The sequence below is a fragment of the Scomber scombrus genome, chromosome 12 (genome assembly GCF_963691925.1).
Source record: "Scomber scombrus chromosome 12, fScoSco1.1, whole genome shotgun sequence".
Classification (NCBI taxonomy): domain Eukaryota; kingdom Metazoa; phylum Chordata; class Actinopteri; order Scombriformes; family Scombridae; genus Scomber; species Scomber scombrus.
The window spans coordinates 19,604,470-19,624,123 of record NC_084981.1 but is presented as its reverse complement, the minus strand read 5'-3'; the positions used below and the strand labels follow the sequence as shown (position 1 = coordinate 19,624,123).

At 37.1% G+C, this 19,654-nt stretch overlaps 1 protein-coding gene across 2 annotated transcripts in view; it reads left to right on the top strand.

Moving 5' to 3' along the window:
- The window catches only part of grid1a (glutamate receptor, ionotropic, delta 1a), a 245,890-nt gene extending 226,547 nt beyond the window's left edge, over window positions 1-19,343 (top strand). For both annotated transcript variants that reach the window (XM_062430181.1, XM_062430180.1), the window contains 5 exons: window positions 292-430; window positions 10,082-10,277; window positions 13,222-13,388; window positions 14,934-15,174; window positions 18,906-19,343. In XM_062430181.1, coding sequence (XP_062286165.1) covers window positions 292-430; window positions 10,082-10,277; window positions 13,222-13,388; window positions 14,934-15,174; window positions 18,906-19,343 — 1,181 coding nt within the window. The remainder of the gene's footprint in view (window positions 1-291; window positions 431-10,081; window positions 10,278-13,221; window positions 13,389-14,933; window positions 15,175-18,905) is intronic.
- Window positions 19,344-19,654: the final 311 nt, after the last annotated feature.

The window sequence follows — 19,654 nt, the reverse complement described above, 5'->3', positions numbered from 1 at the left end:
GTTCTACATTATAGTAAACTGTTGTATGGACAAAACAGTGAAATGCCAGATTTCATTTTAAATGTATCACTCTTTTATGATGTTTTGACCAAATGATTTATCAATTAATTAAGAAAACATAGGGCAGATTCATTGATAATAAAAGTCTTCAATTACAGGCCTTGATACTTTATATCATTATGTGTTGATAAGTAATGTGATGCTGTACACTAGATTGTAAAAATGATGATGATAATGAGTCCCTCTGCATGCAGTTTTAATACCTGTGTGTTTATACCTGCGCCTCCACAGGCAGTGACTCCATCCTGGGGTCTGTGGCTCTGCGTATCGTTATGGGCAGCTGGTGGCTCTTCACCCTCATCGTGTGTTCGTCCTACACAGCTAACCTTGCTGCCTACCTCACTGTGTCACGCATGGACAACGCTGTCCGGTAAGATACAATACCTTCAATTCATTTTTTTTATCACATTGTCTGAACTTAAGTTCAGTTATTATGAAACACTGACACAACAGCAGATTTACCTTGCAGAAAAGGAGTGAATCATGTATTAATGCATATTTTCTCCAAGTATATGTGCTGTACAAACCTACTCTAATGGTCCCATTATTCTTTGGTATGAATGTCAAAAGCACATAAATAGCACTTGCAGCAACTATTTCTTTATTTATATTATCAAAATTACTGTGAAATAGCACTTCTGTAAAGTCATCATCAAACACTGCATGTGTGTCAATGTGAATATATGAAAATGATTGTATGCAACTATATTTTCAATCACTGAAGAAACTGGCCCACTTAAATATAGCTCAGTACAATGACTATCTATAAAAATACTAGTATATTTCCTCAACTCTAAAGACATTAAGTACCTTGAGCACTTGTGCATGCTTTTATATACACATTGTCTGTGTGAACCTTGAGTGTATGTCTCTTGGAGTATGATTTTTATTTTTATTTTTTGTTATAAATGCAGAGCCCGACCAATACTGGATATTTGGAGTTGATACTAATATTAGGGAGTGAGAAATTGCAATATTTTACAGTTTAACAATAGACATTTTTTGTATAAAATGATTTTTTTTTTGTATAAAATGATTTTTTTTGTATAAAATGATCAGTAGCTACACTGAAACAGTAAACTTCACTGGAAATGTAATTATTATAAATAACTATGAATAAAAAAACACAAACAAAAAAAAAACATACATACATATTACTCAAATTAAGAAAAAGGATTAGATACTGTATACATAAAATGCCTTTATAATTTTAAAAAATAATAAAAGAATATCCGGGCATATCGTAGAACATATATGTCGATACAATATATCTGTAATCGGTAAATAATATGTCTGACCGACATTGATTGGACACTAGTTACATCTTTGTTAAATTAAACTAATAGTGGATTCATATTTTTCAAAACATAGTATAACAGACAGTATGCTGTGGTAATTTTAACTACAGCAATAACTGCTGTTACTCAGGCTCATCTGTGTGGATCTCTTGTCAGCTGCACTTGATACAGAGTGTTTGGTCTATCTGCTTTTCTGTAATTTTTGACCCACTGCCTAACAACTAGCCTGTCCTCAGTCCAAATGTTATTTGTCAGTAAATCCAATTTGGTGTGCTGTCTCTCCCAATAGAATGGGCAGAGAGGCATTTGATTGTATTGGTTCTGTCTGCTGTTGAACAAATAGCCACATGTGGACATGTGAGGAGAAAGAGAGTGAATGCTAAACAGCACACATCTCACCTGTGAAGAGACCTTGTCTGCATGTGTTAACTCATCTTTCACATCTTACATTTCATACATTTTAGGGAATAAAATCAATATAACTGCAAATAATTATATGTAGGAGATACTGTAGGGGGTGGTGGAAACTACACCGTGAGCAAATTTTGAATTGGAACAATCCAAACTTGGGCTGTTCTCAGTAGTAAATACCTGATATAAAACATACCCTGTGTGGAATTCACTAGTTTGTTAATACCCAACAGATTGTGTAGCAAACAAGCTTGAGAGATAAAATTTTCTGGAGTTAAAAGCTAATAAATCTTCAAAAGTCTATTTTTTTATCTCACACACTAACTTTTTTGTTATTTGTCTCTGTAAAGCACTGATTACCCTGGGTATGAAATGTTCTATATAGATGAAGTTGCCTTGCCTTGCATAGAGTATATGGGCATAGAGGATATGATTGAAATTCCAAAATGTTTATACATTTCTCCAACCAGTATTTCAAGCTCAGGTAGAAGAGAACGTACTCTTTCCTTTGCACTTAATTGCTTCCCTGACATGCCCAAGACACCTCCTAAATTGCTCAGCATCAGGTCTCACTTAGAAGCAGGGCATTCAAATTAACTCTGCTGCTCTACTTCCCAATTACACAATCTGTGTTAGTAATACTCTTGAAACTTCTTGTGACACAATATTTTTTGAAGCAAAGTACAATTTTCCAGTAGGCTTAGTAGATCTGCCCCCTAATCTCTAAATTATGTGGAGAAAAAAATGTCATGGTCTTACTGAGGACAAGTGGATTCACATGTTGGATGGACCAGATTAATTTTTGGTCACATCTGACCAGCAAATTGATTGCTGATTTTTATTACGGAGAAATAACACCTGAGACCTCCAGTATGAAAGTTATTTGATTTAATGAAAAAATTGGCCACTTAAAGTCTTTTTAAACTGTTATTTTCTTCTACCTCTTGTTTGTGGTTCTCTACCTGCCCACTTAATGTTTTTCCAAGATCATTTAAGAGACTGTGAGTCCCACCATTACCCATAGTCAAGTTGGCACATTAATGAAAGATTTACTTTTGTATCAAGATTAATAAATACAAAATTCCCCTATAATTGTACAAGTCTGCCAGGCCGATGAGAACCCCTGCCAGACCAAAAATAATCATTTTTCTTAATTCCAATAATAATCTCAAATAGTCATTAATTCAGAAATCAATAACATTTTTGGGCGTCTCTGTGCAGCTTTGTTACGAAACCTCTGTTTTGTTGCCTGGGAAACTTTTGATAGCGTATCTCGTTTTAAGGGATAGGATAGTGTGTAATGTGTGTGTGTAGCAAGTGAGTGGTGGTGTGAGAGCAAGTGGCAGAAAAATGAGGGTTAAGGCAAGTGGAGCAGAGGAAAAGATTAGCAGTAACTTGTCAATCTGGCAGTAAATGTCCAACACAGGCTACAGTGTGTCAGTTAATAAATGCTGCAGCTTCTCTAGACAAAGAAAAGTCACATCTGCTGTTTCCCCAACTGCTGGAAAAGTGAAGGGAGTTAGCACCAAAATTAGCAACAATGGGTTAGCCTGACCTGATGAACAGAAAAGTGTGGCTGCTGAATTTCTCTTGAGTTTTGCCCAGCACAATTTAACACATAAAAGACAGGGTGGGCAACTTTGGATTAGTCCTTAACTTTGTTTCTGAATGAATCACTTGTTAGGCATTGCAACCTTAGTTCTCTGAGGTCAAATTAAGCCCTCTACGACCTGATTTATGTTGTGTACATACCCTCGCTCAGAGAGGGGGAACTTGCTGTCTTTGTATCATTTTCACAGACAGGCCTAAAGGTCAGGCAAACTGGGGTGGCAACTGTTTTTGCACCATCGTAGACCATTGGAGGACAGATGCCACAGGAAATTTACACTGTACATTTGATCTTTTATTTGGGGCCATTGGTGCCCTTGGCTTAATGTTCACTTGAAAAAAGAAGGGTACTTGCCACTCCCATGGGGACACAACATGCAACACTGTCTGTCCCAGAGGACACAGTCAGGGGGCAGGTCACAGAGTGGGAAGCTTTTTAGAAACAGGGTGAAAACATGTTTTAAGCACTTTATTCTCTCTGCTAAAAGTAGTGCAAGAATGTTAGATGACAATAAATTTGCTGTAATGCATGAAACCATACAACCAGGTCCTTGCTTCCTGGCAGTCACCATGGTTGGGTGGACAGGCAGGCTTGTATGGGCCCATGTCAAGGTATACAACAGGGAATATAATTTGCATTGCTTTATTACAATGCAAGATTTTCATTGTCCTCTCCAGATGCATTGTAAGTTGAGGGTTCCCTCGCTGCTTTCTGTGTCATTTTATCTCTCTGTGCTCTAACTCCATGAGCAACATTGTTTATAAAGGTTAGGTCTTTTTTTATGCATATAAAAGATGATAACCTAGGTTTTGATTGTTACATCCCAGCCATGAAGTGCCTTGCAGAAAAAAATGGATGTCCAAATTTGCAAATCAGAAAAATCTTCACTGCACTGGAGATGTTTATTATAGAAAATATTGGCAAATTTTCCTACAACATAAATCCAGTGTTCAAACTCTGGAGAGATTCTGACAGATATAACATACATTTTAAAAAGCAGATTGAGTGTGATGCAGTTCAGCTCCTTCATTTGGAAAACATCATAAGTCAAGTTGTTTTTATGATTCTTCCACAAGTCAGTTGGGTCATTCCGTGAAATCGGTACATTTTGCGTCCCAGAGAAATAATCTGTCATAAAATCACTATAATACCAAATACACACATAATTTAAAAACTTAACATTAGTATGTCTTCTATCATCAACACTACCTCAAATTTAAGTAAATTAAATATTACTTTCCATAGTTAAATTTGCATTTATGTTGATAAGGCAGGGATTTTCGCCTGTCCCTCACTATGAAAGTTATTTTTCAGTTATTTTTAGTTGTTACTTGTTGTTGGAAAAATTATACAATTTTCACATTTGTATATTATTCTAATAGTAATCTCATTGTTAAGCAAGGTTTTCAGCATGAATACATGTCATCTTTATAAAATTTTAATCATTTTATCAGTGTCCCCTGATTTCATGTCAGCCCTGTTACTGACACAAAAAAACCTCTGTAAAATAAAGGCACATTCCAACAGTGACATCATTCACAGGAAGTTAAATCATTCACAGGAAGAGGATTTTCAACAGTTAAAACACAACTAAGTTTCTCTCTTCTATAATGTATAATTTTGTTGTTTTATGAGATTGTTGGGGTGGGGGACATCATACAGCGTCATTACTGTTACCAATTTGTAACATATTAATTAAAATAATAATTTGTATATCTTGATATTTACCATATCTACAAGTAATATTCTTTCAAACTGTATGACATGTGCTCTTGTGACCTTGAACATTAGCTAGCTAGGGGCAAATTAGCTCGAAATCGTCAATCCTGTTACTGTCAAACCTGTTACTTTTCCAGAGTAACAGGAGTGACACTGATTAGGTTTCACTCTAGTCACACAGTTTAAAACGTTTATTTAGATAAATTGCTAACATTTTTAAAAGTTATCTTGTTTGTATCATTGAGCTGATGCCCATATTATGAAATGTGGGTGACATATGAGCATTTATTACAGTCTTAGTAACATTTGTTAGTATATGCATCTAACATTTTATTGAGGTTGCTTTCTTATTATAAAGATAATGTAATATTGTTGTTTTGATTAAATTGTTTATATGTATACTTCAATACACTTTTACAGATGCTATTAGTATGCGTGACCAAACTCTGAGCCAATCTAGTGCAGTTGATTGGACTAGTACAGACATCATTGGAAAGTGGTGTATGGTCAGGTATGATGGTGACATTTACCCAGGTATTGTCATTGCAACAGATGACACTAACATCCAGGTCAAATGTATGCACAGTGGAGGTCCAAATTAATTCTATTGGCCTATTCATGATGATGTAATCTGGTACCTCTATGACGATGTGCTTCGCTTCATCCCAGCCCCACTACCAATCACTGGTCGCCATGTGGCGATCCAAAGCGATATATGGTTGGATCTTACAAAGTAAAATGAGAGATATCTCCATTGAATGTGCATATCACATTCATAGATTTATTTGTGAAGTAGTTCTCCTGTTCTGTTTTCAACACTTTATCTCCGTTTCTTGTTAACATTAATTATAGTATGGTTACATTCTAAGTTTTGAATCTCATTTTCCTATAGTGCTACCTCCCTCAGTGACAGGAAAGTATTACTTTAATGTGGTTTTGCATTCACTTGTTATTATTTACCTATTTAACTTTGATGGAGTTTTTACCTAACTCAATGTGAATTTTGTTACCTACTTCAAAGAGACTTGTGTGATGTGTGATAGGTCTTTATGGCCTGGTTTTAATGCCAGTTGATTTCTCTGACCAGTGTAGTGAGGATCAGTTTCAATTAAAGTAACATTCTTCTAAATCTCTTGTTAATCATGTATTTGTGTAAATACTAGACTACAGAACCTCACCCCTATCTTGTAATGTTAAAGAAAAGGAAACCAAATACCAGCTAAAAGAACTTTGTCTGGAATTCATGATCCCGACTACAAACCCCCCACATTACATTTCTTAGAATTCAATATGCTTCACTAATATAACTATGCAAATTCCATGCTACTGCAATTTAAAAGATAGTTATTTATAAGGTATAATAATAACAACAATAATAATAAATGCAGTAATGTTTTTAAAAGATACAAATATGTACAGTGTGCTGAACAATGTGTCCCATCATTCCTGTTACTCTTGTCAGTCCTGTTACTTCATATGTCAGTCCTGTTACTGTCATTAATTTGATAAAAATGTAAAAATGATAATTAGAAGGGCCACCCAGGTATTACCAATCCAAATAAGACTGTAAAATGTTTTGGAAACTACCTTTTATTCAATACTTCTCTCATAAAAATACATATATATCTTAATTAATATGTGGTCTCTTTTTAAATTTTTTATTTTCTTGGTCATCTGAAGGATGAAATTGAAATTTTAAAAATATATTCATAATCTGAAATAATCCCAGTTTAATGAGGGACTGAAATACTGTCCATACATGTGTAAACTGTTAAACAATACTAATTCCAAATATATTATATAGTAACCATTTTGTCCGTAACAGGGTTGACAGATAAATTGTATCATGGAGTGGATAACATGTCATAAAATAAATAGCCTGAGATGGCACCATATAATTTATTGCCACTTTAAGATGTCTTCTTTCCATAGATACTTTTAAAATTGTGATAAAAATGATTTTATATTTTAAATTCTGAAAGTTGAAAAGGTACCGATTTCGTGGAATGACCCAGTTAAAAGCACTGATATACAGCCAAAAAGCAGCAGCAAAAGTTTTTACAAGTGCCAAAAGAGACAAAATAGCTTCCTTATAGATACAGTCTGTATCTTCCACTGGGTGCATTCTTATGTGTGCTTGCCTGTGTGTGGATGATTAATTTGGTCTGATGGGATCAGATATCAACTTTGTCTGAAAATACTTACTAAAGCCAACATTTTAGAAAATGTCTTCAAACACTTCAAACCCGTGGCTTTTTCGCCTTTTGTTTGTCTGTAAATAAGCTTTTACAAAACGCCTACACCCTGGAGCACAGAGGTGAAATATTGTTCTGCAATGTAAAACTATTTTTGTGTTAATCTCCTGAGTCAGTAAAAGAGAGAAAGTCAGATTAGTTTCAAAAAGTTTTTGTCCTTTGGGATATCATGAGATAATACTAATTAAAAGGAACTATTTGGCTCTTTTGTTTTTATGTTGTTTTAACCAAATCAACTTTATTTATATAGTGAAGTGCCTCACATAGCAAGACTAAACAGACAAAGAATTTTTTTTTTAAATAGCAAACAATAAATACAATTTTCTAAGACTGTAAATTGCAATAAACCAAAGGTTGAAACTCAAAAATTAAGGCTATAAAAGTATTGCTACTTTTGCCAATTCTGCATTAATAAAGCTAAATGTATCCATACTGAGCCAGCTATTTAGCACATTTGATTACAACAGAAGGAAATTAGTAACATGCACACATAAGAAGAGAGGATGACTGTTCTTTTCTTTTCATTGTGGCAGATAAGCAGAGAAATAGGAAACCAAGAGAAATTCAATGTGTAGTGTTTGTATGTATGATTGTTGGTGTACTTCTTTCAGCCTTTGTTTGGCCATTATAGCTAATGAACAGAGATATTGATTGTGAATTTAAGTGTATGTTGCACTGCTTGGAGAAAGAAAAGGCAAAGAAGGGAAAGTGATTCAAGTACGTGACAGAATGTCCTCAGTACATGTATCCCAATTCAATCACTTGCTAGCAGTTTAATTTGACTGTATCTTTGATTTATAATTCTTCCTCCATCTGTCTATTGTTTGATATTTTTTCTGACAGCACAGGGCCTTTCACCTCCTGTATTTATTCCATTCACTGCAGCTGGTGGATGCAAATATTTTATGGCGCTGTCTGTAGTTCGACATCTCGCTATGGTTCACAGTGTTTGTGTAGTTAGATAAAAGTAAGCTGTTAGAAAAAATTGAGGCTGAATATTTTACTCCGTGCAGTAAATCTTGCTGTTTAATCGGATAGAATAAGTTGGAGACCATGAAACATCTAATCAGTCATTTCAGTCTCTCTCGCTTGCTCTTTCCCAACAACAACTGCTACACCGGCTTTCTAATTAAATGGTTGAATTAGTCCAACATCATCATCTTGAGATAAGCTATTCGATTCTCTCATTTTTTATTGGAATTGGAGAGAAAACAGTCTTAGTTGTATAAACAGTCTGGTGCTACTGTAATGTGTTGATTTTCTGAAGAAATAAAGAAAATGCACAGGCAGCATGTCAAACATATCAACCCAATAGTAGTCAAAGAAGTAGGTAATCTTCTGGGTAGATTGCCATTCAAATTACTTTGGAAGCAAACTCTACACACTGGCACTGACACTGGCATTTAGCAAATATGATTCTGTACAAAATTGGCAATTATATTTACATATAAAATATAGCTTCTGCGAGGAGCCCGGTGTCTTACTGCCCATACAACCTCTGCATAATGGGCATTTCAATCAGGTGAAACTAGTTTAACATATTAAGGATTGTTCATGAAAAGTAGATTAGAGTTGGCTGCATAATCTTTTAGCTATAATGCCCAATCAGGGGGATGAACCCCGTAATTAGTCAGCAACTTAACCCCGCAACCCGGTGATCATTACACTGAATCTGGTTGGAGTCATGGTACCGCAGTTAGTGGTGGTTGGGGAAAATGTTGGCATCGCTATCAGAGGCAGCACACTACAGGTGCAGCTAATTTGGTTGATAAAGAGAGTACTGATTAGTGATGTGCCAATGTGCATAAAAGATGGGGGTGGCAGTTTTAGGCATATTGATCGGATGGAGCGAACCCCAGGGGAGTTAAATCTTGAATTCTAAATAGGGGGAAATTCTGTATATGAGAGGATATGAGCCAAAACATATGGCTTAGAGGGTGTAATGAGGAGACTGTTGGTAGCAACGTGAACTGCTTTCTAACACAATGTCTTTTCTCATACTGGTTTGGGCATCAGAGTCACATGTTTTCAAATCCTTCATATACAGTAGAGCCATATATTAATTACACTAATGATAAACAGACATTCCCATCTTTCTCAACTGTTTTAGAAAATATACGTATTAATGAACTGTATGTATCACTATTACAAAATAAATTATGTATACAGGGTAATGGAAGATTTGTTTGTTGACCCCTCGTAGGAAGTGTATTTGTCTGAATTTGTCAGATATTATGAAACATCACATTTGCATATAAATGTTATTCATAAAGGCAAAAGCTAGTAATTTAATTGTTTAATAGTCAAGTGTTTTGAACATGCATATTTCCTGACTTAATACCACAAGTGTTTCGTAAGTGTGTAATCTGTTGCATCATATTGGTATCACAACAGGACACGTTTGTCATTTCAGAAACTGACATACTCCCTGCAGTATGTCAGTTTTGACTAGTACTGCAATGTTTCCCATACATAGGCTCTACAAAGATAGCCTGCCCAGGTAGATAAAACCTGAATCTGAATTGTGTGCTGCAGTAACTGTTTTTATTTTATTTTAATTTCCATAGTAGTTATAGTTTCTGCTTACAAATATAGTAGCTTAGTTCTCTACAGTTTGAGACACTTGTTCTCTTGAAAAGATATTTTAATTAAAAATGGTTTCCCGTTTTTCCATCACAGTCCTCTATCAAATCTGGTAAACTAACCTGCTGATATGACTCTGACTGCAGGTCTTTCCAGGACCTGTCCAAGCAGGCGGATCTCGTGTACGGAACAGTCAGGGACTCGGCTGTGTACGAGTATTTCCAGGCCAAAGGCACCAATCCTCTGGAGCAGGACAGTACATTCGCTGAGCTATGGAAGACCATCAACAAAAACAATGGCTTTGAGCACTCCGTCTCCAGCCCATCAGAGGGTATGAAGAAGGTGAGCATTTATTTAGACCTCACAACGAATATGTATGTCTGAACATGTTTAACTCATGTTACAGTACGTGGTGTTGTTGGACTTTTGTAGGTTTCTTTTCTATATACTGTTCACTGGGAAACACAACACAAAAAACAATCTTCTTAAAGTAATAATCTCAGAGATTTTCATTTAAATAAAAGTCTGTTAAGTTGCTATTTATTGCCAAATGAGGTAACACAATGGTGATTAAGCCTATGGCCCACTGATTAAAGCCGTTGCAGTATTGCAAACTAGGTGTCGGTGGCATAATTCCCAGGAAAAATCATAAACGGTGCACAATTATTGGCGCATTTTCCAGCAGTGGTTGGTCCTCCAGAGACGGTAGGTGGAGTGAACACAATAGAGTCACTCTTCAACTCACTTGTGTGTGAAGCGGCATACTGTTTTTTTCACGGTCTCTGTTTCGTGTTGCATCCAAAGTGCAAACTGCCAACTGGCAGATCTCAGATTGTTATTTTAAAAGAACATTTGGCTAAAAGGGGGGTGGTGCAATTTCCACAAACTCACATTAAATCTAGTCTGTTATTTCTTTAGTGTGAATGAAGTGTTAATTGTTTAACAAGTAATTTCAGTTCAGTTTCAGTTTGTTAGGTGTTCCTAACAAACTTAATTTAATGCAATCAACAGCTTAGCCCTAATATTTTGTTCCCCTCAAGTATGTTAATGCAGTAGACAAAATATTAGGAACACTTTTCAATACAGTGCATTCCAGTGCAGCACCAACTACAAATTATATAGTACATGTAAAGTAGAATTATCATCTTTATAACAATGCCAACAAAAACTAAAAATGTATAAGCTTCATATAAGTAAACTTTATGGCAGAGCTGTTGTATTGGATTGCATTAGCTTGTACAGATGTTCCTAATAAAGTGCTTAGTGAGTGTATATTCAACTACATTTTTGCAAGAAAGGAGCAGGTAATCAACAGATTGTCTTAATTTACAGAAACTGTAAACCCTGATAAATACATTGTATTAGAATTTGAATTATATCTTCAATTCAGAGGAAATGATTACTATGAAACATATGCTCAGTCTTGATGATAATTAACGGTAGCTTTTTGCCATGACCAAAACCAGATAAGAACAAACTGAAAGTGAAATAATTACCATCCCTGATTCACAGGCGTAAGAGAGCAAAGTGATACTTTGAATCTATTGAATTGTCATGTCTAACTAACAAGGCTGCTGAATTTAAATTTCACGCAATCTTTCCTCTGTCTCCTCTCCTCTATCTTCTTTTGACCAATAAAGCACAAATACACAACTTCTCCCACACTTATACAAACTGCAGATTGAGGAACAATCCATAATTAAACAAATTACAGTGAAGTGTAGACATAAACACTTTACATTAAACGGCTTTATTATTGGTGTAATCAAGCAAGTTTGGATTGCACAGTTACATACACATCAATTGGCAAACAACTCTTGGTTTTTAATCCAACTCCAAACATATTTGATGAGAAGCCATTTTAATTACTGAATTACTACAAAGCTCCCCATAGCTTACAAACCACAAACTACTGCACGTACTGTACCTCATTCTGATGTCACTTTATAAAGTAGTTTGATGGGAATGTGATCTCTTGATTTATTAAAAGGTGAGGGAGCCCTGTGTTGTCCTAACGAGATGTGAGGTGAAAATGCTTTGCAGCTGTATTTGTTGACAGCACAGTCTTCTTTGGAATATGTAAGATGTATAAACACCACAGGGAAGAAAGCCAGAGCAGTGTAGCTACAGTATATACACAAAAAAAATGTAAATCCAAAAGGATTTCAGACATATTTTCATTTGAGGTTCTACATATTCTCCGTTATGCGCTTGAGGCTACAGCACATGATCATGTCTTATAAAATATGCTGCACACAGAGTAATGCAATGCTAGAAAAAATAGGGATGCAACTATTTTCATCATCTTTGTAAAGAAATTGTGTGTTGTGCATGCTATACAACATTTAGTATAATGAGGGGGGCAAAACTCGTATGCTAATTTATGTGCAAATATGTTTTCGCATGCTGACTGAGATCTATTGTTTGTTCCACTCAATGCTATTTCCACTGCAAAAAAATCTTTCTGTCTACCATGTGCCCTTTATTACAGGGGTCCCAGTAAAATGCAAAGATAAATGAAGTCACACAGTCAGGTTTTTATAATTCTCTCCAAATGTGATAAATCAAAGCCTGAGGTAAATGTTATTTGGATTCAAACATAATGTTGGGCACATAAAAGGGAAAATGTTCATAAATAGGCAGGTTTAACCATGAAAATCAAAGTAAAAAGTAATAAGATTTGTATATGACAATACAGACAATGCATTTTTCACTTTACTTAAAAGCTACAGTCATTCAGTCACAGTCTGCATCTATAAAGGTTCAGTGTGAAATCTAGCTGTTATGCTGCAGATTGCAATCAACTGAATATCTCCCCCCTCCCCTTCCCCGTCCAAGTGTGTAGGAGAACCTATCGTGGTCGTGAAACTTAAGAGTAAATGTTTGGTTTGTCCATTCCGGGATACTGTAAAAACGTGACAGAGCTATATGGTGGGCACTGTGAAAGGGTTCATTCTAAGGTAACAAAAACGAACTCAAACCCTAACCCTAATTTCCAGGTGATTATATATTCATTAAACATAATTATGAATATTACATTCTGTTTCTGCCAAGTCTGTTCCACTAGATTCCCCTTAACTCTACACACTGCACCTTTGAGAGGATCATTTTGGATAGTTTGAACTTGTACAGCACAAAGTGTTTTGCTTGTCTGTACAATCTTGAACTGATCTTTGTCAAAGAGCTAAGAGCTAAGTTAGTGTCACTCTGCTTTAAACACATCTTCACCTAATTCTCCTTTGTGTGTGTGTTTGTGTGTCTTGGGATTTTTTGTTAAAATATTCAGGCAAAGCGAGAGTCGTATGCCTTTCTGTGGGACATGGCGGTGGTGGAATACGCCGCTCTGACAGATGACGACTGCACTCTGACTGTAGCCGGAAACAGCATGAGCACCAGAGGCTATGGCATGGCCCTGCAGCATGGCAGTCCATACAGAGACCTCTTCTCTCAGAAGTATGTATTTTGTATAGAGTTTAATATTAATTGTGAAGAAAACAATGATAGCATCAGCTAAAATTTCCCAATTGTTGTATCACGCCACCTTTTTAATTAATAATTCAATGCTTTGGGAAATACACTCACTTTCTTGCCTCTAATACTCAGTATTTAAGATCTCTTATATCCCCTTTATTTAATCCTTGCAAAACATGAGGTATAAATACAACATGTTTATGTGCTGGACTGTGTCTTGGCTTACAGCAGTGATTGCCTGGAGGTTGGAATGAATATGTGTAACTCCCAAAAGGTTGAACTATTTCTTTAAATGATAATAATAATAATAATAATTTTAAATTTATTGGATTAGTCAAGCATGCATGCATGCATTGATGTCAAGACCACACGAAAAGCACAGTTAGAATGTCATGGTTTGCAGCTTTAACATTTTTCATTCATTTCTCTTGAGCATGAAGATTGAAAGTAAAAATGTCTATTTTATTTGCCTGTTTGTGTTTGGTTCATCTCTTTTTTTCGCCAGATATAAAGCAGAAATGTGTTGCTCCAAACATTTTCCATGTTGTCTCACAAGACTGATAGAAGTGAATTTCAAATCAGACCTGCAAAGTATGTCCTCCATGTAACATAAATTCAGAGACATCATCTCAAATGGGAGAATTGATCACCTGTAAACTACACAAAGCGCCTTGTTGAAAGATCCTAAAATACATCACTTGTAGGAAAGGAAATAGCGAACGTTTTAGGGTGTCTGGAGTTGTGATGTTTCATGAATATAAATGTGTACAAATGACTTTATGTCAAAAGCCTTGGCAGCTTTGTGTACACATGTCTGAGTTTGACTTTTTGCTCTGAATCAATGTGCAAACTGATGCACAAACACATGTGTGCCAGTCACTGCTGAAGAGGTTAAATAATTACTGTGCAGTGCTCTAACCACCCCAATGGGACAGATTCACAGTCTCGCCTGTTTGTACTAGGCTGTCATCATTCTCCTCCACAACATCCATTCATTCCTCCCGGTTCTCTGAGCAATAACTAATGGGCTGACTGTAGTATTTGATCACTTTTGTTTCCGCATAAATGCAATTAGATATGAAACTAATCTTGATGCTGTGACTGTTTCTCTTGGCATTGTTTACACAAAGCTGGTGTTTTAGCTTTTGTTGGCATTCAGAAATTGTTTCAGCAATGTATCAATATCATCTCTACATTTAAACCAACTGCAGGTCTTTAAAGCACAAATAATCAATGCTAATACAGTACCTGAACATTAACAGTATTTTTTTTCCCTTTTTCATTAATTTTATTGCATGCATGACTACACAGTATTATAATCTAATTACACTCATTCTGAGTTGTCTTCTATTGATTTTTATAATTTTCGTTCATTGTTATCAATTGAAAATGATTTAATTTATGTAATTTGATTAGCTGGCGTTTAACATAATGACTCAATGCTATTGAAGCATGTTTCCTGTGGCGCTGTTGCATGAAACTATGCACCTACTGTGTTTGACAGAACTACTTAATCTTTCTACTTAGGATATTAGAGCTTCAGGAAAAAGGCGATCTCGACATCTTGAAGCAGAAATGGTGGCCGAAGAAAGGCCGCTGTGACCTGCAGAGCCATGCAGATGCCCAGCCAGAGGGAAGGGCGTTGCGTCTCCACAGCTTTGCTGGCGTGTTCTGTATCTTGGCTGCTGGGCTGCTGCTGGCCCTCCTGGTGGCTGCACTGGAGACCTGGTGGAACAGCAACCACTGTCGGAGAGAGCAGCCCAAAGAGGTGACCACTGGCAACTCTCCGGGCCAGGGCCCAGGCCCAAGCCTGCTCACCCAGAACCGGGCCATGGTGGCCACTTCGGGTCCCCCTGCCCCACCAAGGCCCCGGTCGAGACCCAGACCCCCGGGCCCCCCGGTCCTGCCCAGAGATGCCACTGCCACACTCTACTTTATGGATCCAGCAGGCGCTGATGCCAGCCCCGATTTAGTAGAGCTGCAGTACACCCAGTTATAATAGGTGTGCCCCTGATGATAGTCCAGACATCATGTGATCAATCTACTCATTCCTTCTCATGTTGGGAGAAAGGTTGGGGTGCTTTGTTAGGGACTTCTCTAAGGCTTCTCTCTTAAACAAACTCACTGTGATTCTCTCTCATAGTGACACATAAAAACCATTAATTGCCTACGTTTTGTGTTGAATAATCAGTCAATGGTGCTTATGTGAGAGAACCACAGATGGAATAACAGTAAATATATTGTTGAATTGCAAATTCAAAACCACATACTAAAATTGTACTTCTGAGTCGATAAGTGCTTCAGTTGTACAATAGCTCTCTTTAGCTAATCCATTCAAGTCTTAATGCTGTAGAGCTGTGACTTCATCTTGCTGCTGTAGACTGGGCAGCCCCTCTGCATGAGGCGTCCAGATAACTAAGGCTTGACATGGATCCCTAAACTAAAGTGTGAGCAAACGCAGACGCTAAAGAGCCTTGACCTGCCTGTTTGACATAACAGTCCAACAATCCAATAAGAACCACTGGCCAAGGACACACATTTCAGGCCCAGTCCTGTCCTGACAAAACACAGTAAATCAAACCAATGCTGTTTTTTTGTGCATATGAGAGTTTGAGTTACTGCTGTTGAATTCTATTTCAGACTTGTGTGTGCAGCTGCTCTCATAATAACCACATACTGCTGTCATGTGAGATACACAAAAGCCAAACATTCACAGTTATTACAACTGTTCATGTGTTTTTTTAGTATAATCATGGATATAACCTTTAGCATTGTGTTTGTAGACATGTCTTAAACCGATATTTCACCCAAAATCTATCCTAAGAGCATCAAACCCTCTCTGTAGTTTTTGAAATATGGCTGTAAAAATTGCAGTTTACATGGTTACAATTAAATCCAATGTTGGCAAACAAAGTATCAAAACCTGTGTAGAAAAGTATGAAAATGATGCATCAACTTATTCCAGTAGGCTACATAATCCAGACCAATAAGGTCTTATTGTAAAACGAAAAAATGTTAAGCGTTCATGGGCATTTTTCACCTCTTAAATATTTTATAGACTGTATGAATATTTAAAAAAAAAAAAAAAAAAGTTTTTATTAAATATGACCAAATACACTGTTGACCAGTCATAAATTGCTCACTACAGATACTGTTCATCACACTACAAACTTTTACAGCCACCTTCAAGAGTGTTTTATATTCAACGGATTTGGGTGGAGTATCATTGTAATTTGTTCACAGCATCACTAGCACTATGACAGCACAAATACAGAGTATGTGAGCATTATGACAGCCATCCTCCAAGCACATGAACCACTTAAAGGAATATTTTGACATTTTGGGAAATATGCTTATTCTCTTTTTTGAGAAGAATGATAACACTCTCTGGGCATCATCTATGGAGCTGGAGCATGAAGCTCTTTCTGCCTGCTTAGTCTTTATGCTAAGCTGACAATTTCCTGGCTATAGAAATTAAATTGCCTTTTTCTGTGTACTACAGCAGACACATCTGCTTTTTAAACCACTTGACCTGTCAATTGAGAAAAAACTAAACAAAAAGGAGATTTTTGATTTTATGGTTGTAACCCATTGTTTTACATTATTTGATCAAATACCATTCTGCCAATGGTATTAGCTGGAGACCTTATTTCAATACAGCAATTCAATTTAAATCTCATAAGGATATCGTGGTGTTCTACTATAGGCAGAGCAGATGGTCGCACTGAGCCTGATAGCATCCTGCTACAAAACACAAGAGCCACAGACTCTGAACAACAAGCTGCATTAGCTTTCCTGCTTAAGTCTCCTTCTCATCTAACTTAATATCGTGAATACATGTCTTGTCCTGTATCTTAGCTTGCTCAACAAGCCACCACATAAACATTCATATGGCAAAAGTGCACACAGGGTACATAACTAATTAACTGCAGCATTAAACAGCATGTAAACATACCCAACAACGTCACTTTGAACTTAGAGATAGATTCAGGTTTAGTCATTGCTATTAATCCCTATTGTAGCTACCTGTACTTGTAGCTACAGCTGTTTGTTTTGTTTTGTCTCAGTTCCATACAGTGTAGCACCAGTAGCCTGGGAGCTTAAAAGGAGCGTTTCTGATATTTTTTCAAATAATACCACTATATAATATAAATGAATACAAAACTATCAATATATTTAAAAACATATTGACATTATTTTTGACTGCAAAGAGGGATGATCAAATTTGTGTTGGACCTAAACACAGATATGAGGGTGTTATCATTCTTCTCATCTAACGCTTAAAAGGGAAGCAAATATACGTTTATGTTCCAAAATGATAAACTATTCTTTTTAAGTGCTTGAGTACCAATTTATTGCAATTATATGTCAATATCCAGATTCAGATGGGACCGTTTGGTTATGTATAATGTCTATTATTTCCAGCAGGTCACTAAGAATAATGGCCCGGAAAGGGTTTCTGGTCCATTGACATATAATGACATAACAAGTGCTTCACCAGAAGGGAGGCGGGACACATGGACAGACAGAGAGAGAGACTGGGAGGAGGCTGAGGCTCTTGACACAGGTCAGGAGCGGCCTGACATTACTGGATGGTCATTGGCTGTGTCAGGGCGAAGGGGCGGGGCATGGGGCCGGGCAGGGGTAGATTCTAGTCGTTTCATCTGTCATCTCACCTCATGGTCTCCCCTGTTTTTTGCTGTTCGCTTTGTCTTGTCTGTCCTCAGTGTGTCTCAACTTAAATGGGTGCATGATGAGAAAATAATATACTGTTGTGCGGAGGGCAGGACGCAGCCAAAAACAGGCGTGGTAATATTTGTTAAAAAAATGTATGTCTGATTAATAATAATGTGCTTTATTTGGCTTCTCCCTCTCCTCCCCCATATTTGTGTTGCCTCATTCTTGAACGAAAACAAGAATATTTTAAAAGACTTTTATAATTTCGACTATTTCAATTAACTGACGAGTTATTTTTGTCTTCATTTTAATTTTATTGTCTCACAAAGTCTAATTCATTGGATTGCTTGTTAATCACTGATGCTCTTCATGCAAGAGTCACCTACTGTGGATGTGTGGACTAATTGTGTAGAACATTTTAACACTTCTGCATGAAGAGACATCTTTGTTTACGTTCATTTCAGAAGTGGAGACATTACCTTTACAACCCCATATTTAAAATTTAGTGTTTTAAGGTAATGTCTCTTTTAATGTTGGCTGCTTGAAAAATGATAGTATATTATTCATTTTAAATGTTTGGGCTTCCTGAATGGAGCTGAAATCAGGTCTGTTATTACAGCATACTTCAAACAACTGTTGTAATCTGTCTCTCTCTGTCTTTTCACCCTCTCCCCATTCTATTCTTCCTTTAAACCTCTTAACCCTTTTTTACTGCACATTTTTTATCCTTTATCACACTTCTACATAATTACATCCCTGCTCTTCTTTCCATTAAAATCTATTCCACTCTCTCTGGCTCTTTCTTTCTTTCTTTGTCTTCAGGACAAAGAGGTGAACCTGGAACAGGTCCACCAGCGTTTGAACAGCCTCCTGGACGAAGACTTGGCCCACAAGCAGCTGCCAGGCCAGTCTATCGAGATCTCTGCCCTGGACATTGGCAGCATGCAGCCCAGCCAGTCCCTGGAGGTCTTGTCTGCAAGGGACTACCCATCCCATCGGGGGCCACCACCTCTCTCTGTGACCACCTTCCTCCAGGAGGGTCATGGGGCAGGAAGGACACTGGGCGCAGTCGGTGGCAGGACCTTGCCCCTGCCACTCAGCAGTGCCACCATGCCCTCTATCCGCTGCAAACACAGGGCACCCAACGGGGGTCTCTTCCGGCAGAGCCCAGTCAAGACACCCATGCCAATGTCCTACCAACCAGTGCCAGGAGGACCCATCCCAGAAGCCAGTGAGCCCAGCCACGGGACATCCATCTGAGCACGCCGAACATTCACAGACACTCGCGCTCAAAAAGAAGAGTGGAGAGCTGAGCAGTGTGAAGAGATATAAATAAAACACACAAAAAAGGATTTTTATTACCAGTGATGACGAGCAGGTGGGACAACACACGACAAGACTTTACTGTACATATTTGTATGTACAAAGAGAGAGAGAAGCAACATTAAAAAGTGTATTTTGAATATTCTCAACAGTTGAGTTTAAAAAACATAAAAGTATTAAAAAAATGACTGTTTGAATGGATTTGTAAATTTTGTTCTAAATGAATAAAGGTGACAATTCTTTGTGGT